Source organism: Diospyros lotus, chromosome 2 (genome assembly GCF_014633365.1).
Source record: "Diospyros lotus cultivar Yz01 chromosome 2, ASM1463336v1, whole genome shotgun sequence".
In the NCBI taxonomy this organism is placed as follows: Eukaryota; Viridiplantae; Streptophyta; class Magnoliopsida; order Ericales; family Ebenaceae; genus Diospyros; species Diospyros lotus.
In genome coordinates, this window is record NC_068339.1 from 134,911 (window position 1) to 162,116 (window position 27,206).

General features: G+C 40.3%; 2 protein-coding genes across 4 annotated transcripts in view; one reads left to right on the forward strand and one right to left on the reverse strand.

Moving 5' to 3' along the window:
* Positions 1-133: 133 nt before the first annotated feature.
* Positions 134-2,785, reverse strand: LOC127795582 (probable leucine-rich repeat receptor-like protein kinase At1g68400). Its single transcript, XM_052327357.1, has 3 exons — positions 1,763-2,785; positions 1,026-1,436; positions 134-886 (listed from the first exon to the last, which is right to left on the reverse strand). Exons 1-3 carry the CDS (start codon positions 2,718-2,720, stop codon positions 246-248), a joined length of 2,010 nt encoding a protein of 669 aa, XP_052183317.1. The 5' UTR covers positions 2,721-2,785; the 3' UTR covers positions 134-245.
* A 6,468-nt stretch (positions 2,786-9,253) lies between these two features.
* The window catches only part of LOC127794316 (uncharacterized), a 29,996-nt gene continuing 12,043 nt past the window's right edge, over positions 9,254-27,206 (forward strand). Inside the window, exons 1-4 of one of the 3 annotated variants that reach the window (XM_052325308.1) lie at positions 9,254-9,573; positions 9,871-10,037; positions 21,746-22,121; positions 22,452-22,550. In XM_052325308.1, coding sequence (XP_052181268.1) covers positions 10,015-10,037; positions 21,746-22,121; positions 22,452-22,550 — 498 coding nt within the window. In that variant the 5' untranslated portion in view covers positions 9,254-9,573; positions 9,871-10,014. The remainder of the gene's footprint in view (positions 9,574-9,870; positions 10,038-21,745; positions 22,122-22,451; positions 22,551-27,206) is intronic. The other 2 variants (XM_052325306.1, XM_052325307.1) reach the window with 2 other exon arrangements.

Below are 27,206 nucleotides of genomic sequence, written 5' to 3' on the forward strand. Positions count from 1 at the left end.
AATGAGAAATACCTGTAACAATAGTCTATTTAGTTGTTTGTCATAAAATTATCTCTAAGAAATCACACCTAACCTAATCTAATTAGGGAGTGATAGAAAATAGACAACTAAATCGCCTTAAATACCCGTAGAATGATACATAAATACGCCCCCTTCATCATGTCTACATACGTTAATCAACAGCAATTATAAATATGAGCGCGCATCCTCCCCCCCTCTCAAGAGTCGGGATTCGAGTGGAGTAATTACATTTTCTGTACATGTGAATGCTCCAGTTCTTCTATCCTGGCCACCACTTGGGCCATATTGGGCCGCTTCTCTGGCATCATATCTGTGCACTCGAGAGCTATCTGGGTGAGTCTCATAATCTCATCGTGTTCCTCTCTTGCCGAAACTGAAACTATTTCCAGGTCCAATATATCCGCTGACCAATCATTGTTCACAACGCTTCTCACCCATTCTGAAAGATCATCATCTACTGTGTCCTCGTTTCCCCTGATTGATGATGAGATTTCACCAGGGATCCTTCCAGTTATCACCTCCAAGACAATAATGCCAAAGCAGTAGACGTCGGCTTTGTGGGTCAGCTTCTTGCCCTGAGAGAATTCGGGAGATCTCCCAACGGCCAGCTTTTCCCAAGATTTTCGAGATGGCAGCAGCTGTAAGTAGCCAAAATCTCCCAGCTTCGAGCGGTAGTTTTGTGTGTCGACGTCGCGCTGTATGAGAACGTTTGAAGATTTAAGGTTGCCATGTGACGCTCTGCGAGAATTAGGCTGCTGCTGCCGCAGGGACTGATGATGAAGGAAAGCCAGACCTTTGGCAGCTCCTTTGATAATGGACAGTCTTGCTCTCCAGTTCAAAGGCACTCTGCCAACTCCTCTGTTCGCTGCATGCACATCCATTCAGCAAAGTATCATCATCATCATCATCATCTTCAAGTCAAATTAAAAAGACAAAGTGATTACAAAGGCTAGCTAGGCAGATAAATTAATATGTTTAATTATGAATAAGTCGTAATATTTAACCATGTAAAAGCTCAAACAGATTTCCATCGGGAACGAATTCATAGACGACCAATTGCTCCTCCTTGGAATGATAGAAACATATAATCTCCACAAGGTTTTCATGCCTCGTGTTGCCTAGCAACTGCATCTTCTGTACAAATTCCTTCCGGCTTAATGCATTCATCTCTTTGATCATGAGTCTCTTCACGGCAACGACACCTCCTGATTCCATCACCGCCTTGTATGTAGTCCCCAGTTTCCCCTTCCCCATCATTTCAGCTGAAGCCCTCAGTAATTCATCCAAGTCAAACACAGGCCTTTCCTTGTCACCAATGCAATAGTCTAATCCTACACTACTACTTGTGCTCCTCTCTGAATCATTGATAGCCCTCCACCAATGCATTTTCCAGTGGGCTCCCTCAGAAACTTTTCCTATAAATCCGTGAAAGAGTTTAACTAGAGGTTAAAAATAAGATGGCCCATTCGGAATATATCTGTTCCTATATATAAAATATATATATATATATATCATTAACAAAAACAAAAAAACTATAGCAGGAAAAGATGCCGTACATACATTAATGCTGGGGTTTGTAATAATTAGCATGCACCAGCGCTGCAACTATGTGTGTGTGTGTGTGTGTGTGTTCGTGTGTGTTGTATAACTTGCCCTAATTAATAAGTCCTTGCATAGATATATGCTAAATAAATATGATTAACATTATATATAATATATAGGTATAGGTACACATATGTACCCCGATGATCATCGAGATCTTCTTTTGCTTCTTTGGCATGCGAGTCTGATCTCTTATGATAATAATAGCACACCAAGACCAGCACGATCGAGAAAGGAATCAGCGCAAAGGCAGCTGCAATCAAAGCAATACCCCACACTTGAAGTTGCCTTTTTCTTCTTTCCTTGGATGGAATGGGAATGGGCGAAGGAGCCAAGGCACCTGCTGGAGGTGGCGGAACCGGCGGCGGCGGACAGGGAATTGACAATGGTTGGCCGCACAGATCAGAGTTATGATCGTAGGAGCTCTCCGGGAAGCTTTGGAGGACATGGGTTGGGGGTATTGAGCCCTCAAGATGATTGCAGGAGACATTGAAAGCCGTGAGGGATGGCTGGTCAAATGGTGGGATGGATCCTTGAAGAGAATTGTTTTGAAGCTCTAGTTTTCTTAACTGGGGCAAGTCAATGTAGTGCAAGGGGATGAGACCTGAGAAGAGGTTGTAGGAGAGGAAGAGGAATTGTAAGTGGACAAGATTGGTGAGATTGGGGAGAGGGCCGTAGATGGAGTTGTTTCGGAAGCTAAGTTTGCTCAAGAATGTAAGGTTGTGAAGGAAGGAGGAGGATGGGGGGAGGGATCCGGTGAGCTGAATGCCTTCGAGGACGAGGTGGGTGACGTGACAATTGAAGCAAGCAATCCCAGCCCATCTGCTCTGGTTCTTGTAGCAAGGGGGTCCCGTCCAATTTGCATGTAGATAATTGGAAGTACAAGTAGTAGAGTTCATCATCGACGCGGAATCTCTCAGTTGCAAAAGGGCATCTCTTTCATCGGGGAAGAAGCTGCAGTGCTCGCCGGCGGACATCATGGCCATTACAACATTATTGTTGTTGGAGAAGTGGATGGCTTGGAACATGATTAACACTAGGACGGTATAGATGATCACAAACACCTTTAGAGGCAGATTTATGAGCAAGAACATCATGATCAAGCATCTCCGCCGGTAGCTATGGCTAGCTACGTACTACTAGCCAGTCTGCAGTATGCAAATGCAACGGGCCGGCGTGCCCAAAGAAGGAAATCCGGTAGATATATAATTTTAAATGAAAAATTAATTATTGGTTGGTGTTTGCTTAATTATATAATAATATAGATAGATGTATTCTGTATATAGATGCTTTCTTGTTTCTTTAATATTGGTAGCTAGGAACAGCCAGCTAGCTAGCTAGCTAGGTAGGTTTGATGAAATTTGCAAGGCAAATTAAGAAATTGTTTGGTTTAATTTAAAGACTCACGTCGAAGCGGACGGAACCAACCAAGCACCAAGCTTACGGCTTGTATATACATAAGCCTCCAGCCTCCAGTCGCCAGCCTCCAGGCAGGAGTCGTCTTCTTGCTTGCTTGCTTGCTTTCTTCTCTTTTTCTCATCTCGTGGGTTATACTGCTAATCATAATAATAATAATAATAATAATAATATATAATCAATTACTGGTACTTTCTACTCTCTAATTAGGCCATTAAGTTAATAGAATACATCACATTCATCACATTCATGGCAACCCAATGGTTTCTGATTACATTTTAAATTAAAGCCGTGCCAACTTAGGCACGTACAGTTTCGATTCCATTGGCAGTATTATATTATATATGAATATGAATATGATTGGTGGAGAAGCTTGCCCTTTCATTTTTATTTCGTCACTAAGGTGGTCACCAAGGTCACTCGTCTTCTTCAGGCCACTCGTCACCAAGGTCACTCGATCATTTTAGGCCACTCGATCATTTTGAGCCACCAGATCATCAGCCCACCAGATCATCAGCTCTATCAGATTATCAGATCTGGACCTTTACCAGATTCAATTACTTGTCAAGATTCTCATCAACAAAGACACGACTCCCAAGACTCTTGCGTCTATCCGTAATTAAAAATAGATTGTTGTATTTTGACAACAACAATTGACGCCGTCTGTGGGAAACGCAAGACAAAAAGTCAACTTAAGAATGACAAACACCCGTGGACATCGACGAACTCTCTCTCAAGACGTAAAAACACGCCTACCACTACGGAACTCTCAGTAATAGGGAGCGCCTCCCACTATTCCCAATTCTCACCCACAAGGAGCACCTCCCCCCCTCATAATGCTCAACCACAAGGAGGTGATCGCTCTGTTTCCCCCAGCCAGCAGGTGGGGAACCAATCAGTCCCACATCCACTTAACATCGGCTTAGGGCCACTTCCTACTGATCAAGCTGGGACTTCACGACAGCCACCGCGTACCGTCCCCTGGAAAGAGTATGAAGCATTGAGACAACAACACGTTAAGGGCATGCAGGCACTTCGAGACATAGCTGGTATACTCCAAGGTATGATGCCTAGAGGGACGTTACCCGATACCTTGAAAAAGTTTATGCCACCACCTGAGACTCAGCCCGAGGTGGGAGCTGATTCCTATCGAGAGGACACTCCCGATTCTCATTCCCGATCCACTCCTCGTCGGGAAGATAGATCACCACCACCAAGGAAGAGTCCTCACGCCATGCCCCGAAGAAATGAGAGCCCACAAAAGGAAAACAGGGCTAGAAGCGCCCAAAGACGGAGATACCATGAAACTGGGGCTGGCACGTCAACAAGACATGATAACCCAACAGCAGCAAGTATACGAGATGACATGAAAAAAGTAGTTGAAGAAGTACTTGAACGAAAGAAATTGATCCCAACCACGAAGGACCAACAACGCAGAAAATGTCCGTTTACTACAGATTTATTAGATAAGCCACTGCCTAGAAAATTTAAGATGCCTCAAATCACCCCCTATTATGGCAAGGACGATCCCTATGATCACATTCAAAGCTATGAGTCGTTGATGATATTGCACGGATGGGACGATGACATAATGTGCCGAGCTTTCTCCTTAACTCTATCAGGGCATGCCCGGACATAGTTCAACAGTTTACCTGAGGCTTTTATCTCTTCATTCGGTCAGCTCAGAACGAAATTTGTTAAGGCATTTATGATTAATAGTCGAAGAAAAAAGGACGCCACATACTTGCTCAGTATTCAACAGGGGAACAAAGAAACTATGCGTCAGTATGTGGATAGATTTCGGAACACCACCCTTAAAGTTCATGATTTACCAATTGCAATGGCAATGTCTGCTATGTTACACGGAACACGACTAACCCCCTTACAAGAATCATTATCTTTGGACCCACCAACTTCCCTAGAAGATTTGTTTACTAAAACAAATAAATGCGTGCTCCATACGGAAGTTATGAGAGTTGTAGATGGGAATGAGGGTAGAGAGCGAAAAAAGAAGGAAAGCGATGTTGAAGAAGACTCCAGGCGGGTTAGGGGATCAGATATACCTCAGCCCCAGTTCCACCATTACACCAAATTTCTCCAACCTCGGTCAACCATACTTGCAGCCATCGAAGGGTCAGGTCTCATTAGACTCCCAAAAAAGGTTGACCGTCCCATGGGGAAGAATAGAGAAGAATATTGTAGATATCACAGAACCCGTGGTCATTGCACTGACCAGTGTCGGGAGTTAAGAGATCAGATTGAGATGCTAGTTCGTGAAGGACATCTTCAAATGTATGTACAAGTCAAAGATAGAGAGCCTCAAAAAGGAGAAGATAGACAGGAAGAGCGGGGGAGATCAAATCAGAGATGTCAAGAGAGAGGAAGAGATTACGGAGAGAATCCACCTCTAGACAATGAACCAGTTCATGAGCCCATACATGTCATCTCGGTCGGTGAAACTATGGCAGGAGACTCCTCATATTCCATCAAGACAAGCCACGAATGGACATGCCCTTAGAAGAAGGCAGTCAACCCCCATTAATGCCCTCAAAGAGAAAATTGTGAGCAAAATTCAGACACATTGAAGAGAGCCTATGTTAAAGAACGAGAAACTAAACATTTCGTGCTTAGAGGCAACAATAAGACCCAAAATGAAACAGTGGATGTACTCACTTATTTCAAAAAATGTAAGCGTTTTCATCACACATTGCTTTGTGAAAGTTTGTTTGCTATGCTCTGCTTACAGGAAAAATCAACTCAAGCCCGTTGTCCCGCTCACGGCCTGGCAACGAGGGAAAAATAAACTCAAGCCCGTTGCCCCGCTCACGGCCCGGCAACGAGGGAAAAATAAACTCAAGCCCGTTGCCCCGCTCACGGCCCGGCAACGAGGGAAAAATAAACTCAAGCCTGTTGCCCCGCTCACGACCCGGCAACGAGGGAAAAATAAACTCATGCCCGTTGTCCCGCTTATAGCTCGACAACGAGGTAAAAGTACATTCAAACCCATTGCCCTACTCATGGCCCGGCAATGAGGTAAAAGTACATTTAAGCCCATTGTCCCGCTTACAGCCCGGTAATGAGGTAAAAGTACATTCAAGCCCATTGTCCCCCTTACAGTCCGGCAATGAGGTAAAAGTACATTCAAGCTCATTGTCCCGCTCACAGCCCGGCAACGAGGTAAAAGTACATTCAAGCTCGTTGTCCCGCTTATAGTCCGGCAACGAGATAAAAGTACATTTAAGCTCATTATCCCGCTCACAGCCCGGCAATGAGGCAAAAGTACATTCAAACCCATTGTCCCGCTCACAGCCCGGCAATGAGGTAAAAGTACATTCAAACCCGTTGTCCCGCTTATAGCCTAGCAACGAGGTAAAAGTACATTCAAACTCATTATCCCGCTTATAGCCCGGCAACGAGGTAAAAGTACATTCAAACTCATTGCCTCGCTCATGGCCCGGTAATGAAGTCAAAGTACATTCAAACCCATTGCCCCGCTCACGGCCCGGCAAGGAGGTAAAAGTACATTCAAGCCTGTTGCCCTGCTCACAGCCCGGCAACGAGGGAAAAATAAACTCAAACCCATTGTCCTGGTCACAGCCCGGCAACGAGGGAAAAATGAACTCAAACCCATTGTCCTGGTCACCGCCCGATAATAAGGGAAAAGAAAGTGCAAATTTACTGTCCTATGCACAACACCATAACTGGGAGCAGAATCAAACTCATTGTTCGGTGTACAGTTAGAAATCTATGGAAAGCGAACTTACTAGTATATCTACCTCATACTTCTGCAAAGGAATTGAAAATCACTAGAGCCTAGAAATTTAAAAGCACGGAGTGCAAACAAGCTCGAGAGGATGTGTAGAAGATGAAACAGCTAAAAGAGAAGTAATGTTAAAAAGTTTACAGGACAAGATACTCTTTCACCCAAACCTTCCAACTAAAAGAGTAGGGAGCAATTGATATGCCCTGTAAACTTGGAGTATTACAAGACCTAAAAAAGTTGTGAGACATGGACATGAACCCCAAAGGCCCAACGGATTGTAGGAGGTCAAGGAAATAAGCCGAAGGAGCAAGAGGTCGAGTAGAGACCAAGTGGGGAGGGCCCACTCGGTTATGCCAAGTGGATACGACACTACTTTAGTTTTTCAAGCATAACTTTCTCATATGAGCTCCAATTGAGGTGATTCAAAGTCCTATAGAAATATAAGAGAATTATTTACAACTTTCATGTTTTGAGTTTTAAGAGATTCGAGCTGAATCAAGGTGTAAATTGGGCATGAAGTTGATGCACCTGCACTATCAAAGCTCAAAGTCAAGTATTGAAGGAAGATGGATCCGAACCAAGACAAAAGCCAAAAAGAAGGCATGAACGAGTGGCCCCCCACTTGGTCATGACCGAGTGGCCCCTCACTCGGTCATGGGGAGATCAATTTCCCACAACTTTTCATGACCCCACTCGGTTATGCTGAGTGGGTACGACACTACCTTAGTTTTTTAGCTATAACTTTCTCATACGAGCTTCGATTGAGCTGATTCAATGTCCTATGGAAAGCTAAAAGAATTATCTACAACTTTTATGTTTTGTGTTTTGAGATATTTGAGCTGAATAAAGGTGTAAATCAGGATTGAAGTTAATATATGAGAACCACTCAAAACCGAGCCAAGGAAAAGGGCAAAAGAAGGCATGATCGGGTGGCCCCCCACCCGGTCACAACCGAGTGGCCCCCCACTCGGTCATGGTCGAGTGGACTTGGGCCAATCTCTCATATTTTTCCTCTCGGATGGGCCGCGAAATCATCAAAATGGGCCGTGAGATTCTCGCCCTGATTCTCGCACGTCTTCTCTTTCTCCTCCGCTATAAATATGAGACCACGCCTTCATCACAAGGTACACAATTTTGAGTAATTGAAGTACAATTTTCTCATTTTCTCTCGAGATCTAACTCAAGCATCGGAGGGTTCGCGTGGGGACCCCCACCCGCGTCCTAACGGTGCTCTCGTTTTGTAGGCCACTCGGTCACCAAGGCCACTCAGTCACCAAGACCACTCGTCATCAAGGCCACTCGTCACCGAAGCCACTCGGTCATTTTAGGCTACCAGATCATTTTAGGTCACCAGATCATTTTGGGCCACCAGATCATTAGCTCTATCAGATTATCAGATCTAGACCTTTACCAGATCCAATTGCTTGTCAAGATTCTCATCAGCAAAGACACGACTCCCAAGACTCTTACGTCTATCCACAATTAAAAATAGATTATTGTATTTTGGTAATAATAATTTTTTTTTATTTTAATGCAAATATATTATAATTACCCGTTGATCAGGGAGCGGACATAAAATTAGGACAAATTCTAAGAACTTGCATCATTCATCAAAACATCTTCCATATATAAATACAACTACTTTAATATTATTAATTAATAATCCTTTAAAGTATATAAATGATATTTTGGAAAATTATTTTATAATTAATAGATATATAATAAAATTACATGGAACAATAATAGTGGCCTGAAACTATATATTTATCATGATGTTAGTATTGCAGTCATGTCATGTGACAAGAGTGGGCAATTATAGTTGCCCACTGCGCGTGACATGTTCACTAGTACACCCAATCTATTATATTATATTTATGGTAAGTTGTTGGCTAAACTATAAATAAATATATATATATTGAACTTTTTTTAGATTTATTGTAATTTTAAAATAATTTTTTACTTTTACAATTAATTAACAAGATTTATCAATTTATTAGCACTAAATAATGAGTTGACAAATGATTTAGACCAAAAAAAAAAGAAAAACAAACACATAGGCGATGGTGTGATTTTTAAATGATGATGATGATGATGTTGATCACTAAGTCATCATTTAACAACTAATGCTAACAATTTCTAACAGCGTTTTATTTATAATATAATCAATTGTTAAGATTAAAATTTGATCTAAAATTATAATAATAAATTTTAATTTTAAATATTTTTTTTGTAATTTACCCTAAATATATAGATTCAAACGAATACTATTATTCTCAACAGAAAAATTGATACTATTTTCATTTTTTACTTGCAAATGCTATTTTAGTTTAGTTTTTTTTTTATAAAAATGATACTATTTTTCGATAATTTACTTTAATAATTCTGTTAATCAAAAAAACTCTCCCGAGAAGCAAAAAGAAAGGACAAAAATAAAAACCCTAAACCCTCCTCAGAAACCCCTGCCCACTGCCCAAACCCTATTCAACCCTTCTCTCTCTCTCTCTCTCTCTCTCTCTCTCTCTCTCTCTCCAGGCGGTAGGCACTTGTTGGCAACCATAATCACATCCAACTACATTTACAAACTTATGGGCATTTTCGAATTCCAGCGATGGAGGACTGATATCAGATTCCGAGAGCAGTTTTCGGTGGAAGCGGTGGAGCTGTAGGTCGGTGCTTTTACGTGGTGATAGAGATGCGGTTTACTGCAAGACGGTTTCTTCGTTTCGCTTCTGCAAATTCCGGCGATCACTTTTCCAACCGTAGTTTACGAGGTTTTCTTTTTTTTATTGCTCTTCTCGACTTTAATCTCTGCGCTGCCTGATTCTCCTTCTGCGTGTTTTTATCATCATTATCGCCGTCTGGTCACCATCTTGTTCGTTGCGTATTCAGTGTTCTATACCTTTGCGCAATTTGTTACGTTTTCCTACCAACATTCTAGTTGTTAAGTAAAAGGGAGGGGAACAAAAAGAAACATCACGGAAACAGGCCCTTTTAGATATTGAAAATCATGTTTCAAAAAACTTTTTTTTTTGGTAATTTTCTACTTGGTTTTGCAATCATATATCCAGTTGGGATGTTTGACAGTGTATGCTGGGATATCTAGTCTCGAGTCAGGTTCAAACATTTGTTGGACTCGACGGTCATATGCTGCTGCTTCTGATTCAAAAGTTCAAAAAGTTCAGAGAAGGCTGTCAAAAGATGAGCGGCAAGCTATGGTGGAGTTATTCGTTAAGAAGTAATTGTCTTTCATCTTCATCCTTATTTAATTTTCTAGCTTACATCTAATATGACTTGCTTAACGATGTAATATAACTCCTTTGAAAATAAGCACTTTGATATTTTGAAAATAAGCACTTAAGTATCCCTTTCATTCTATTTGCTAGCTTGGAAATGTCTTATCTATCACTTATGATTAGTCTCCTAGTCATGAAAACTGGAGATTCAAAATTTTCTTGCCTTTCTAGCCAAATCACACTAAATCAAAAGAGAACACAACTGAAACTCTCAAAAAGGCCCCTCCAACTACTCTGTCCAGCTGTCTATTTAATGCCCCATGACAAGGATAGAGCTTGGAGGAGACAACTCATCCCCTTGCCTCAATCTTGGGCACCTTTAAAGAAACCTGCAGGAGTCTCATTCACTTGAGCCGAACAATGGAGATGAAAAAAGAATCCATCTGACCCAAGATTGATCAAAACCCCACCTTTGCATATATATAAAAGGAACTCTCAATTTCTTTGATCATAAGCCTTCCCAATATCCAGATTACATATCATACCTGGGTCTCTGGTTTGTATTTTAAGTCCAAATACTTCTTTGCAGCAAGGACATCAAGGATTTTCTACCATCAACAAAAGCACTCTAGGAATCTGACACCCTTTTATGTAGAACTTATTTAAAATGTTGAGTTAGCATCTTAGCCAGAAGTTTTAAAGCATTATGGAGAATTCCCTTTTCTTAAGCACTAGAGTGACAAACTAGTTATTCAAAATTTTCTTAAATGACCAAGACTAGGAAAAAAAGATAGCATGCCAATCTGTATTTGTAGAAATTACGACGCTAAAGCATAGGATCGGCAATGTCGCCCCTCATACAAGTTATGTGGAGATGACCATGTGTCACGAGTAGGACCATGGTTTATGGTATTTTTTTATTTTTACTGCTGTAATTTCTGTTGTGTTAGTTTGTAGCCATGTGCAAGTGGTTATAGTGTAGTGAGAGTTTGTTACAATCGTGAAAGAGTGTAGAATCCACCTCAATAGGGATCTACTCTTTTGACACCTTGTATAAATCCCCAACGACCTCCGTGGATTGGGGTATGCAGAATATTAAAGAGAATTATGTTTGCACTCTCTCTCTCTCTTTCTCTCTCTCATTTTACAATTGCTTCCTGATCTCTGATCTACTTCTTCCTGATTCATACCGAATTAGGAAGAAAACAATTGTCAGGCTTAGGCTGTGACAATTTTGGTATCAAAGCTCGATTCTCGGCCTTAGCTCTTTGGAAATCTAATCTATGGCGGATGGAACCCACATGAAGAATCTCGAGTTGCAGCTGCAACAAGTCAGCCCGACTATGATAAAATTCCATAACATAGCTGATTAGTTGGAGATTGGGTCTACACAAAATCACGATGCGATCATGGCGATGGATCGCAAGATGGAGAGTTCAATGGAGGGGTTGGAACGGCATTTGGATGGAGCTCTCACTCAGATGAGGGAGGAGATGGGAGCATAATTGTAGCAATTCATGGTGATGTTTACTCGCCAAAATTCGGTAAGGATTTCTCCTGATTTTCCTCCTAGGGAGGGAATAGAGCCTATTCTACAAGGGAATAGGTTGAATCGTGTGAATGGGACCTCTAAAATTGAGGTGGATCTGGAGGAGGAAGTAGAAGTAGTTATGGACAGGGGAAGGGATGGTCATGCCAACCCTCATCACCCGGGGTTCCCCACGCCTCGGATAGAGATCCCTATGTTTGAGGGAACCAATCCCAGATGGTGGTTGAGGAAATGTGAGAGGATGCTCAATTGGTATAATATACCAGAGAGTCAGAGAGTAACCTTAGCCACAACATACTTCAATGATGTAGTGGATGCCTAGTTTCAAGGTTGGGCTAGAGTAAGGGGAAACTATACTTGGGAGGAGTTCTTTGGAAAATTGTGTGAGCATTTTGGGGAAGGGAGTATGATGGATGTCCTTGAGGAGTTCAACAAGCTAAGACAATCTGGAAAAGTAAGGGCCTATCAACGAAGGTTTGAGGAATTGAGGTCTCTAATAATTAACCACAATCCTCATCTTTTGGAGGCCTATTTTGTTTCCAGTTTCATGAGTGGTCTTAGTGATGAACTTAGGCTCATGGTTAAAATGATAAGGCCCCGAATAGTGGAGCTGGCAGCTGAGAGTGCTTGGCTGCAGGAGATGGTGGCAGAAGCTTTGATGAGGAGGCAGAGGCAACAACAAAAGGGAGTGATTCTGGAAACATCTAGTCAGGGAGGAAAAGGCTATAACCGGGAGTTAGTAAAGGGAAATACAGGGGTGAAGATTTGGGTGGACCAAGTTCAGGCCACAATATAACACCACCACAAGGAGGGAAACTAATTGAGCAAAGGTGTGGGGATAAATATTATCCTAGACACCAGTGCAAACGACAACTATTACTTCTGGAAGGAGAGGATGGGGAAATGTTGGAAGAAGAAGAGATTAGTGAGTGTGAAGAATTGGGGGAGGATAACAATGGAGAGATCTCACTTCATGCTTTGAAAGGGTAGCCAATAACAAGATTATCAAGGTAGAAGGAAGTGTGAAGGACTGCAGCCTAATGATTTTAAAAGATTGTGGGAGCACCCACAATTTTTTGGATGAAAGCAAAGCTAGGAGTGATAAGTAAGTAATGATTTTAATAGATTGTGGGTACCCAACCCTTGTGCATGACAATGGCTAATGGAAACAGAGTGATAAGTAAGTCAGCCTGTAATGGCTTCTGTTGGGAGATACAAAGGGAGGAGTTTGAGGCGGATCTCAAACTCCTACAATTGGGGGGGCTGTGATATAGTGCTAGGGGTGGATTGGATGAAGGGGGTGAGCCCCATAAGTTTTGACTTCAATCGGATGGAGATCACTTTTGAGAAAGAAGGGAGGAAGATAACTCTCACTGGATGGAAAGAAGCTGGAGCTTGCAAGATGATTACTGGAAGGAGGCTACAGAGGATCTTTAAGAGTAAATGGAACCAGTTGACACGACTGTTCTCAATTGTGGCAGTAGATGAGAGTCCTAACAGCAAGGCAATGCAAGGGGAATACTACTTAACAGTCAACACACCCCTGGGGAGGCCTGATCAGGTACACCAACTACACCTTCTTGATGAATTGCCGGTAGAATTTGAGGACCTTGAACCCACAACCCTTCCTCCCACCCGAGAGTTTGACCATGCTATTAACCTCAAACTTAATGTTGAACCTATCAACATTAGGTCCTACCGTTATCCCCCAATCGAAAAGACAGAGATTGAGAAAATGGTTAGGGAGATGCTACATCAATTTTTCATTAGACCTAGCCAAAGTCATTTTGCTTCCCCAGTTCTATTAGTCAAGAAAAATTATGGATCATGGCGTTTTTGTGTGGATTATCACCAGCTTAACGCCATAACCATCAAAGACAAATTTTCTATACCTCTTGTGAAAGACGTTTTGGATGAGCTACACCTTGCCAAATTCTTCTCTAAGCTTGACCTACGCTCGGGCTACCACCAAATTAAAATCAAGCCCCCGAGGATATACACAAAACAACCTTTAGAACACACCATGGACACTTTTAATTTTTGGTGATGCTATTTAGGCTCATCAATGTACCAGCCACTTTTCAGTCTCTCATGAACCGAATTTTTGAACCCTGCCTACGAAAATTTATACTCGTATTCTTGGACAACATAGTTGTCTACAGCCCTACCTTTGACCAGCACTTGGCTCACCTAAGAACCACCTTTGAGGTCAAGTTTAACCAGCTCTTTATCAAAAGGACTAGGTGTGCCTTTGGTCAAGGTCAAGTGGAGTAGTTGGGGCATTTAATATCAGGGGATGGGGTCAGCACCGATCCAAGAAAGGTGGAAGCCATGATGGTTTGGCCCAAACCAACTACAGTAAAGGCTATGGGGGGTTTCTTGGGTTAATCGGGTATTACTGCCGGTTTGTGAAGGATTATGGGGATATCAGTAAACCCCTGACAAAGCTCTTAAAGAAGGAAGGATTCAGTTGGGGGAAGGAGGCAGAGAAAGCCTTTGAGGAATTGAAAAGGGCTATGAGCGGGTGCCTATCTTAGGGTTGTCTAATTTCAACAAACCCTTTGATTTAGAGATAGATGCTTCTGGGACGGGAATTGGAGCAGTATTGATGCAGGAAGGAAGGCCCTTGGCATTTCTTAGCCAGGCCTTGAGTCCTAGACACATGGGGCTCAGTATATAGGAAAAGGAATTCCTATCAGTAGTAATGGCTATAGAAAAATAGAGACATTATTTGGAGGGAGACAGGTTTATAATTGAAACAAATCTTTGAAAAATTCGAGAATGCTTGCTTAAATTAATTCCAAGAGGTTTTAGAGAATATATACAAGTTTCAGCCTAATCTCTTTCTTATAAAGTAGGAAAGGATTTGAGCCATCTATTCCTAAAATCTAGGAAACATTATCTCCTAAAAATTAGGAGATAAAACAGATACAAGATATAATATTGACATATATTTACAACAATTATCTACTACTAAAACATCCTAGGATAATCTTGATATCCCCTAGTCTTGTAAAACTTCTCCACTCCTTTTCAATTTGGACTTCTTCTTCTTCTTTTGCTGAATTCTCGTTCAACAATAATTAAAACAGATCATGAGAATTTGAAATTTATGTTGCAACAAAAATTGTATATTCAACTTCAAAAGAAGGGGATGGCCAAACTAATGGGATTGAACTATATTATACAACATATACAACAACAACAACATATCCAGCCTTTATCCCACTATGTGGGGTCGACTACATAAATTCTAGACTTCCATATATTTCTATCTTTTGTCATATCTTCATTGAGATCTATATATTTTATATCAAACTTTAATGTCTCCCTCAAAGTCTTCTTAGGTCTGCCTCTACCTCTTTTTTTGATTAATTGTTCCATTTCATCAACTCTCCTCATAGGAGCGTCTCTTGGTCTCCTTCTCACATGACCAAACCATCTTAGTCTAGTCTCTCTCATCTTCTCCTCTATTGGCACTACTCATATCTTATTATGAATAACTTCATTTCTAATTTTATCTTTTCTTGTATGGCCGCACATCCATCTTAACATCCTCATTTCCGCTACATTCGTCTTTTGCCCATGTTGGTATTTGACTGCCCAACATTCTGAGCCGTACAACAAAACTGGTCTTATAGTTGTCCTATAGAATTTTCCTTTCAACTTTAATGGGATTTTACCATCACATAACACCCCCGATGCATTTTTCCATTTTAGCCAACCTACCTTAATTCTATGTGTGACATCCTTGTGAATTTCTCCATCTTTTTGAATCACTGATCCCAAATATCAAAAATGGTATTTTCTTTGTAAGATTTGGTCTTCCAATTTTATTATAACATCCTCTACTCTTGCATTCTTACCAAATTTACATTCCATATATTCTGTTTTCTTTCTGCTTAATTTAAATCCCTTAGATTCTAAATTGTTTCTCCATAACTCAAGCTTAGTGTTCACTCCTTCTTTTGTTTCATCCACCAACACTATGTCGTCTGCAAATAGCATACACCATGGCACCTCTGTCTGAATATCTTTAGTGAGTTCATCCATTACTAAAGCAAATAAGTATGGACTTAGTACAGAACCTTGATGCAATTCTATTGTAATTTTAAACGGTTCAATATCCCTTCCGCATGTTCTGACTCTTGTCTCTGTACCATGATACATGTTCTTAAGGGCTTGTATATAGGCTATTCGAACTCATTTCTTCTCTAAAACCCTCCATAATACTTCTCTAGGGACCCTATCATAGGCCCTTTCTAGATCTATAAACACCATATGTAGGTCCTTCTGATGATCCCGATACCTTTCCATTAGGCACCTCAGTAGGTATATAGCTTCCATTGTTGACCTACCGGGCATGAAACCAAACTGATTTTCTGAGACCTCTGTTTCTTTTCTGAGCCTCTGCTCTATTACTCTCTCCCAGAGTTTCATGGTATGGCTCATTAACTTAATTCCTCTGTAATTTTCACAGTTTTGAACATCTCCTTTGTTCTTATATATAGGGACCAAAGTACTCTTCCTCCACTCATCTGGCATCTTTTTTGATTTAAGAATCGCGTTAAATAATTTCGTTAGCCAGGAGATACCCTTTTCTCCCATGCATTTCCATGCTTCTATTGATATATTATCCGGTCCCACCACCTTATGATTTTTCATCTTTTTTAATGCTTGCCTTATTTCATTTGGACTTATGCGTCGATAAAACGTATAGCTCACGTTCCCTTCAGAGTTACTAAGATGTCCCAACCTAACTCTTGTGTCGCCATCATCATTGAATAATTTTGTGAAATACTCCTTCCATCTCTCCTTAATTGCTCCCTCATTCACTAATACATTTTGATTTTCATCTTTTATGCATTTCACTTGATTTAAATCCCTTGTTTTTCTTTCTCTTGCTTTAGTTAATTTATATATATCCCTTTCTCCATCTTTTGTATCAAGTCGTTTGTATAGATTCTCGTATGTTTTTGACCTTGCTTCACTAACAGCTTTTTTTGCTGCCTTTTTTTATTCTTTATAATTTTTTTGATTTTCTTCATTGTTGCACTGATATATAGCCTTATAGCAATTTTTTTTATTTTTAATTTTCAATTGCACTTCTTCATTCCACCACCAAGACTCCTTAAGATTAGGGGCTCTTCCATTTGTCTCTCCAAGCACTACCTTTGTTGTGTTTCTCAGGGCATTAGCCATTTCTCTCCACATTTGGTTTGTCTGTCCTTCTCCATTCCATTCTCTTCTACCCCTTAATTTTTCTTTGAAGATTAGTTGGACGTCAAGTACTAGAAGTCTATGTTGAGTAGTCAAACACTCTCCCGGTATCACCTTACAATCCTTACAACATACCCGATCCTCTTGTCTCATGAGGAAGTAATCTATTTGGATGCTTGATGTGACATTTTTATATGTGATTAAGTGTTCGTCCCGTTTTTTGAACCTAGTATTGGTTATGATGAGCCCATATGCCATTGCAAAATCTAGAATAGACTTACCCTCATTATTAATTTCCCCGAATCCATACCCTCCATGTACCTCTCTATAGCCGTTTCCGTCTCTACCCACGTGACCATTTAAGTCACCTCCTATAATCACTTTCTCTCATCTTGGTATCATTTGTATGAGTCTCTCTAGGTCCTCCCAGAATTTTGCTTTTATCTCCTCATCTAACCCCGCTTGTGGTGCATATGTACTAAAGATATTCATAGTCATTCTTCCTAGAATAACCTTCACCATAATAATCCTATCCCCTATTCTCTTTACATCCACTACCTCATCTACTAAGCTTTTATCCATAATGATCCCCATTCTATTTTTTGCTCGATCATTTCTTGTGTACCATATTTTATATCCATTTTCTGACAAAGTTTTTTCTTTTTTCCCTACCCATCTCGTCTCTTGAAGGCACATAATATTAATCTTTCTCCTAATCATCACATCTACCACTTCCATAGCTTTGCCTGTTAATGTTCCTATGTTCCATGACCCAATCCTTAATCTATGATTTTCTTTTTGGCTTTGACTTTGAATTTGATTTTGTTTTTTATTTTGTTTTTGGTTTTGGTTTTGATTTTGATTTTGTTTTTGGTTTTGATTTTGATTTTGATTTTGATGTTAAGACTAACTTCTTTACCCACATCCGTCCAAGCAAATGCAGGAACCCTTGCCCATTTGTCACTACATCCGGGCGCCAATGCAACGGCCCTAGCTCACTTGACACTACACGCGGGCAGTGTAGCACGTCGCTATGAAGGGTTACGCCCACGCCCAAGCCCAAACGTTTTTTCATAATTTGTCTAGAGTTCATGTTTTGGATCCAACTAAGTTTTACGTTGGCTGTCGGCTACCTAACACAACCCTCCTCTTTTATCCGGGCTTGGGACCAGCAGTGGATAACATCCCCAGGTGGAGTTGATTGAACTATATTATACAGTACAAAAAAGGCAGGGAGAATGTGGTAGCAGATGCATTCTCAAGGTGCCATGAGGAATGAAGCTCACCAATTATAACCACTATAGTTCCTGAGTGGTGCCAAGAAGTAGGAACCAACTATGAGGGAGATGAGAAAGTAAGGGAATTGCCGGAAGGTTGGTTGTGGGTTCCAATGAGGCAGATGGATATAGTTTGGTGGAAGGTATGTTAAGATATCAAGGCAAGTTGGTGATTGGGAACAATTTTGGTCTCAAGAGGAGAATAATGCAAGCCCTACATAAGTCTCTCTTAGCGCATTCAGGGATTCAAAATACCTATCTTCGAGTGAAGAAATTGTTTTATTGGCCCAAGCTTAAAACAAAGGTAAATGAGTTTGTGTTATCTTGTGACATGAGCAAGAGGTGTAAATATGAACTAGTGGCTTACCCGAGCCTTCTACAACCTTTACCTATCCCAAACCAAGCATGGACTAGTGTGTCCATAGATTTTATTGAGAGTTTACCACGATCAAAGAGAAATGACAGCATATTGGTGGTTGTTGATAGGCTAACAAAATTTGCCCATTTTATAGGGTTGGCCCATCCCTACACAACTCAGGAGGTGGCTTCTAGATCAAGTGGTAAAATTACATGGGATTCCTAAGTCTATAATTTCATATCATGATAAGATCTTTACTAGCCTAATGTGGCTAGAGCTTGTGAAGGCTTTGGGGACCAAGTTGAATATGTCCACAACTTATCACCCCCAATCTGATGGGCAAACTGAAAGGGTGAACCAAAGCTTGGAAACCTACTTAAGGTGTATCTGCTTCCTACAACCTCAAGGGTGGCATAGGTGGTTGTCTTTGACTCAATGGTGGTATAACTTTGACCACCATACTTCCCTCAAAATGTCCCCATTTGAGGCCTTATTTGGGTACAAACCTCCCATTTTGCCTGCTGTAGAGGAATGCACTACTATAGCAATGGTTGAAGACTATCTACAATAGAGGAAGAAGGTTCTACAATAGTTGAAGAAGGAGTTAGTGTCAGCTCATAATAGGATGAAACAATTTGTTGTCCGAAGAAGAAGTGAGAGAGAATTTGCAGTTGGGGAGGAAGTGTATTTAAGGTTAAGGTACCCTCATCTAAAGTCCATAACTCAAGTGCAAGTGTCCAAACTCAGCCCCAAGTATTATGGACCATTCACCATAGTGCCTAAGGTTGGGAGGGTGGCCTATCGCTTATAGCTTCTAGAGGGATCACAAATCCACCATGTGTTCCCTATTTCTCTTTTAAAGAAATCAATGGGCACACAATAGGTGAGTCCTGCATTACCTCTACTTCCTAAGGAGATCAACAAGACGGTGGAGTCTGAGGCCATAATAGATAGGAGGGTGATATACAAGCAAGGAGCTCCCCTTATACAAGTTATGGTAAAATGGCAGAATAGCCCGACAGATAGCAATACCTAGGAGTATCTGCCCTATTTCCTCAAGCAATTTTGAAGATCTGCTAGCCTCCTCAACATTTCTTAAAGACAAGAAATTTGTTAAGGATGGGGATTTGTCACGAGTAGGACCATGGTTTATGATATTTTTTTTACGTTTACTGCTGTAATTTCTGTTGTGTTAGTTTGTAGCCATGTGCAAGTGGTTATAGTGTAGTGAGAGTTTGTTATAACCGTGGAAGAGTGTAGAATCCACCTCAACAGGGATCCATTCTTAAGATGCCTTGTATAAATCCCTAATGACCTATGTGGATTGGGGTATGCAGAATATTGAAGAGAATTATGTTTTCTCCCTCAACATTCTCTCTCTCTTCCTTTCTCTCATTTTACAATTGCTCTTTGATCTCTGTTCTACGCCTTCCTAATTCATGTCGAATTAGGAAGAAAACAATTGTCAAGCTTAGGCTATGACACCATGGCAGAATTTTATCTATGGGCAAAGTGCCAAATAAGCCCTTGCACTTTGGCCTAGGGGCCAAATTGGCCCTCCTACTTTCAAATGGGTCAAATAAGCCTTTAGTCCTCATACTTTTGGACTTGAGGCTACGTTACCCTTACAATAGACATCATTTAAACATCATGCAATGGCGTTTATATTCAGTTAACAGAGTTAAAAACCTACCCCAAATCAAACCCTAGACCCCCAAAATAGACTCAAATCAGAGCTCCAATTGTATCACATATAATTTGCTTCTAGGGTTCTTCCGTTTGATTTGGGTGAGGTTAGGGTTCTTCGACTTGAATGACTTTATTGATGGGATTGTGAGGTGTGAATGCAATTGAGGGTTCAATTTGGACTTGAGTTTGGGTTGCTAGATTCATTATTTTTATAACTACCTTTGGCCTCGAGTCTGAAAGTACAAGGGTTTATTTGGCTCTTTTAAAAGTATGAGGGTAAATTTGGTCCCTAGGACCCCAAAATACAAAGGTTAATTTGGTACTTCACTCTTTATTTATTTATTTTAGTGGAACAAAAGGCTTGATATGTTGTTGCATTTATTTATTTATTTATTGGGGGTGGGGTAGGGGTTTTTTTTTTTTTTTTTGGGGGGGGGGGGGGGGGGGGGGGGGCATGAAGTCCAGGTAATGGAGCCATGGGTGGTTTTTTTTTACTTGGTTGTACAAGGAGTTTTAATGGGTCTTTGACTGGAAGGTGGATATCTTTGGTTGGTTCAATGGATAATCTGTCTCTGTCTCATCTAGATTGGTTTCTGAAATTTCCCTCAGCAAGTTCACTTCTTTGATGTACTAAATTTGCCTCTTGTGTGCCGCTTTGGACCATGTCCAATTCCTTTAATCATAGAGTTTGTTAGAGGAGGTTTCTTCTAAAGTAGTTGGTGGTTTGGGAACTTTTTATTTTTGAAGAGAGTTGTAGGGAGAAGTTAAAGTTTTTTGGATTAAGGAGCATGATAGGATTACTAAATCTTTTCATAAGATGGCTAATTCTTACTTGACTCCCTAATCTCAATGGTAGACTTATCATTAAAGGAGAGTTGCACAACTTCAATCTTGGGCTAGATTTTAAGATCATTCCACTGAACAAACAAATCAGTTAGTAAGACATTTATTAAAAGGATGGGGTAGTGGAGACTTTACATGGTGTGAATGCAATAAAACATTTGATTTTGATGGATTTAGCTTGGCGTTCAGAAGAGCTTAAATGCCCGATTCCTTGTGCTCATTCCTTAGAGAGGTTGGAGGAGCAGGGCCAAAGAATCAAAGGGTTTTAGACATTTACCTCTAGTTAGTACTTAGTTATCAGGAGTGTGAACTTGAAGTCCCAAAATGCCTTTCTTAGAGTTAGACATATGCTGGTGACTGAGTATGTGAGCTCGAGGCTGAAGAGTCATTCCCAGCAGCCTACTGTGCAAACTAGATATTGAGTTGGCATATGAGGACATGACTTCAGGATTCCTTTTGCATGCGTTGGATAAGATGGGTTTGGGGTTAAATGAATTGGGTGATGCAAGTTTTGCATATATTCTCTTCAATTCTCTTTGTTGATTAGTGGGGTGCAGAACAATTTTATTGAGTGCTCCATAGTCCATAGGCCTAAGACCAGAGCTCTCAAAATGGAGAACCTTGTGCATTGGAGAGGCCCCTTTTTTCCTGTTGTTACTGAGCGTGGTCAGGATAACCAACTAATCTTAGCAGACAGCTATTATTCCTAATTTTTGTTTTGCGAGTTTGTTTAAGAAGTTAGAAGAAATAAGTTTGCTGTTGCTTTTTGTGCAGGTACAGGGCAATGAATGCAGGAAAGTTTCCCACTGCTTCAAATGCTATGAAACAAGTGGGTGGATCTTACTATATTGTCAGAAAGATCCTCCAGGAGCTAGAGTACAAATCTAAATTATCTCCTACTGACCCAGGGAATAAAAATGTCTTCAAGAAGGAAGAAGCTCAAGTGAATGAAGCGTCAATTGATGGTGAAGAGGTCTCTAGCAGTCAATTGAAAATGGATGTAGGAACTCACAAAGATGCTCAATCTGTAGCAGGCATTGATGTGGATATTGATGCTACCAGTCTCAATAATGTTGGAGCTGGGGAAGGACAAGAAACTTCAAATTTGTTTAAGACATTGTTAACAGATGATTCAAAACCAAAGACAACTGTAAGTATTATAATTGTTAGCTTTGATGTATGTATTTATTTTGAATGCGAAAAAGGAGCACTCAGACCCAAGCTGTAGTTGTAGACAAGGTACTGTATTTGCAAATATGGCTTACAGTTCTGGGAATTTGAGAACATTGATAAATTGGGAGCTTGACAACAAGATCAGCCTGGCAGCAGCTTGTCTGAATGAAAACAAAATGTCCATTTGTCATATGGTCCCCCACATTTTGTCTCTTGTTCTCAGATGCAGAGCAGCATATCAAATTTGGTGGTATTTGATTGTTACCTATTTATAACTGAACTTTTTTTTTGTCTTTTTATTTCCTAGTTGATGGACAAGAAACAATCTATGAGGCGTGCTCACTTCCTGTTATCATTTGAATACAAAAAGTTACAGCAGTTGTTGCACCAAGACATTTCTATGAAGGTTTTTGCAAGATTTCGCAGATTAATCCATTAAGTTGGAGGATTGTTTATGTGCTGCATCTTTTTCATCATAATTCTGTAAAGGATATAAGCTGTCGGTAGTAGATTGTATTTGTACTCTTAGTTACAGCTGATTGTTTGTTATAATTGTTGTAGTGATTAGTTAGGCAGTTAGGCAGCGATTCATTAACTTGTTGTATATAAGGATCAGTTTGGTCTCAGATTGTTATTATTCATTCTGATTTGAATAAAATCTCTCGAGGTATTTTTTTTATCTCTTGCTTTTCTTGTTATTTTGACTGTGAAACTCTTGTTTCACGGTATCAGAGCCAAACGACTAACGTCAATGGCTTCAAATCGTGATTTCAGTCCGTCCCCCACATCAATACCTAACTCCTCTTCTACGTTATCATCAGCATCTCAATCCGACTTTACAGCAGTAGCGAAATCCTTCAACTATGTTCCTATCAAACTCGATTTTGGAAATTATCTGTTCTGGAAGGCTCAGATATTGGCTACGATCAGAGCGTTTGACTTGCTGCCATACATCAACAAGTCTCCAACTCCGTCGAAGTACATCAACAATTCAGGAACTTCCGATCACGAGGCTCAGGTTGTAAATCCTAAATATCTAAATTGGATAAGGTCAGATCAATTACTTTTAGGCTGGTTGTTTTCTACTATCGATAAAGAAGTTTTGGCACAAGTTATTCATTGTGAAACGTCTGCTGAAGTTTGGAATGTTCTCGAAAATCTCTATTCACAACAAACTGTTGCCAAATCCTTCCAATTGAAACAATAGCTTAGATCTATAAGAAAGAATGATTTGTCGATAAATGATTGCATGTTGAAAATCAAAACTATAGGACATGCCTTAGCTGCGATCGGAGAACCTTTAAACGACAAAGAATTACTGATGGCTATATTACATGGATTGGATGGTGATTATGAGACAATTGTGAGTATTGTTACATATCAAATGGATGAAATCAATTTAGAAAAGGTCCAATACTTGTTACTGATGCATGAACAAAGGCTTGCTACCAAGGATATGTCTAATTCTTCTATTTTTGGTCTTGACTCTATAAATGTGAATTTAGCCTCTCAGTGGTCTAAAAATGAGAGTGGGTTGAGTAGAGGAAGAGGTTCCTTTAGAGGAGGTAATTCTAGAGGGGGATGAGGTTATGGAAGATTTTCAGGCAGAAAGTTTTACCACCAACTATGTGGGAAGCCTGGTCATTTTGTAGACCGGTTCTATCATAGATTTGATCGGAATTTTCAAAGAAATTTTTCTCCTCAAAATTTTGGTGGTTCACAATTTGGTAGAGGAGGTGGTGTGCCGCAATCTGGCTCCCAGTCATTTATAGCTCATCCCATAGGTTCTAATGACGCCTACTTAACTGAGCAAGGGTCTGATTCAGGAACTTACTATGGCTATTTGCCCCCGTCCTCAGAAACTTCTCAATTTTCTTCTACATTATCTTATCACAGTGACCCTTCTTGGATTGTAGACTCCAAAGCCACAAATCACATTACCTCAAATCTTAGCAATCTTTCTCTCCACTCTCCTTACAGTGGAAGTGACAAGGTTGCAGTTGGCAACAGTAAGAAACTTTTTATTTCTAACATTAGCCTTAGTCCATTGTATATACAAACTATTCCTAAGTCTTTCATTTCTTTGTTTAATGTTCTTCATGTTCCTCACATGAAAAAGAACCTCATTAGTGTTTCTCAACTTATTAAAGATCACAATTTAATTGCTGAATTTCACTCTGATTCTTGTTTTCTTAAGGACAAGGGATCCAGACAAGTGCTACTTCGAGGGATACTTAAAGATGGTCTTTATCAGCTCACTCCAGCACTTGGTCATGCTGATGCTAGAGCTGTTTTCTCTGTTGAGTCAAGAACACCAGACTCTAGTACTAATTCTACACATGTTGTTTCTCCAAATAAATGTGAAGGACAAGATTTGTCCTCTTTGTCCAGTTTGTCTTCCTTTCATGTATCTTTGAATGTTCCTAAAATTGGTCAACAGTGGCATGCCAAGTTAGGACATCCCTCATCTCGTGTACTTCAGTTGATATTGAATAAAATTAGTGTTTCCTGTTCAAATTTGAATCTCTCTTTTTGTGATTCTTGTAAAATAGGCAAAATGCATCAACTTCCTTTTGCAAATTGTCAAATTACTGCAAAGGCTCCATTAGAGTTAGTCTATTTAGACTTGTGGGGTCCTACTCCAGTTCTTTCTACTGACGGTTTTAAGTATTATATAGTCTTTATTGATGCTTACACTAGATATACATGATTATATCCGTTGAAACAAAAATCTGATGCCTTAGCTATTTTCGAAACCTTTCATATGTTTGCTGAACTATAATACCAATCCAAACTCAAAGCCCTTCAAACTGACAATGGTGGTGAATTTAAGGCCTTTGTACCCTATCTTACCTCTTATTGTATTCAACCTCAATTTAATTGTCTTCATACACATCAACAGAATGGTATAGCAAAAAGAAAACACAGACATATCGCAGAAATGGGTCTTACCTTGTTAGACCATGCTCATATGCCTTTAAAGTTTTGGGTAGAAACTTTTAAAACTGTTGCCTACACCATAAATCTCTTACCTGGATCAAGTCTTCAGTTTAAGTCTCCATTTGAGATTCTCCTTAACAAACAACCTAATTACATGCAATTGCAACTATTTGGATGTGTTTGTTTTCCTTTTCTTCGATCTTATAACAAGCATAAGTTTCAATTTCCTTCTACCAAATGTGCGTTTCTCAATTATAGCCATGTTCAAGCTAGATATCGGTGCTTGCATTCTTCAGGAAGGGTATATGTGTCGAGACATGTTTAGTTTAATGTTGATGAATTTCCCTTTCCTCAATTGTTTCCTAACTCATCTCCTTACTCCCCTCAGATAAGTTCCTTTTGTAACATCCTGCATCGAGCGATAGGAAGGACTGGAACAACTTACCCTGATGGGCCTACGCGAACTTCCCAGAGAGTCACCCATCCTTGAGCTTTCCCAGCTCAAGCACGCTTAACCCCGGAGTTCTTTGCCTACATTCAACTCAAAAGGTATCCAGCTGATATTATTTCCTTCCTTACTTATCCTCGATATATACTACCCTTCTCTGGGCTCTTGGGGTATTATATTCTCCCCCCCTTGCTTAAGGTGCTTACACGTATCCCCCCCCCCCCTCTTAGGGACTCAGTGTCCTCGCTGAGGTTTACCCCACCATCGTGCTCAAAGGGTCGGCTTTGATACTACCTGTAACATCCTGCATCAAGCGATAGGAAGGACCAGAACAACTTACCCTTATGGGACTACGCGAACTTCCCAGGGGGTCACCTATCTTTGAGCTTCTCCAGCTCAAGCACGCTTAACCCCGGAGTTCTTTATCTACATTCAGTCCAAAAGGTATCCAGCTGGTGTTGTTTCCTTCCTTACTTATCCTCGATATATACTACATTTCTCTGAGCTCTTGGGGTATTACACCTTTGGTCAGTCTACTTCTATTCTTCGTTCTATTTTGTCATTTCCTAGCTGTTCTTCCACCCCTCAAGTAGCACAGTCTCGTGTTCCAACTCCTAATGATTCTTTACCAGTTGATTCTTCTCAAAATATAACTGCAGATTGTTCAGCACCTAACTGTACAAATCAATTGCCTCCTTTGCCACGCTCATCTAGTTCAAAAATTGTTCCTGCCTCTTCAATTCATCCTATGATTACATGATCTAAGTCTAAACATCTGGTTGTTTCTTCACCTCATGCATTAGTAAGTTCTGCTGAACCCAATTCGATTCAAGAGGCTTTCTTAGACTCTAAATGGGTTGATGCTATGAATGATGAGTATACAGCACTCCAAAGAAATAAAACATGGGAGTTGGTTCCCTTTTCATCTGAGATGAACTTGATTGAGTGCAAGTGGGTATTTCGAGTTAAATATAATCCTGATGGCTCCATTCTTAAGCACAAGGCTAGGCTAGTAACTAAGGGTTTTCTTCAAAATCCTGGAATTGATTTTGTTGAGACATTTAGTCCTGTTATAAAGGCTCCTACTATCAAGATTTTGTTCTCCTTAGCTGTTTCCTTTGGTTGGGACATTCAACAAGTTGATGTCAATAATGCTTTCTTAAATGGTGATCTAAATGAAGCAGTTTTTATGACTCAACCGGAAGGATTTGTTGATCCAGATTTTCCCACACGTGTTTGTAGATTGAAAAAGTCTCTTTATGGGCTTAAACAGGCTCCTAGAGCTTGGTACACAAAGTTGAAGTCAACCTTACAAGATTAGGGTTTCAAGAGGGTAGTTTTTGATGCTTCACTTTTCATTAAGAGAAACTCTAAGTATGTGTCGTGTACCCAAGGGGGTGGGGTATAATTGTAATAAATAGTAGAAGCTGGTAGGGATTTATAATTGTGAAGATTCGAGACTATTTGCATGCGGAAGTGGCAACTGTTTTTAGCGCCAACTTCCGCTAGGGCCAAGTACATATATGCTCGACCTACCACATTGAGGGCATTGAATATCATTTGGCAATTTTCCTATTCCATATTCCCTCTCAATTCCCTCTTCCCCTCTCATTTCATTTTCTAATTTTCCCCCTCCTCTAATTCACCTCTTTCCCTACATAATTCCCGCCAAGT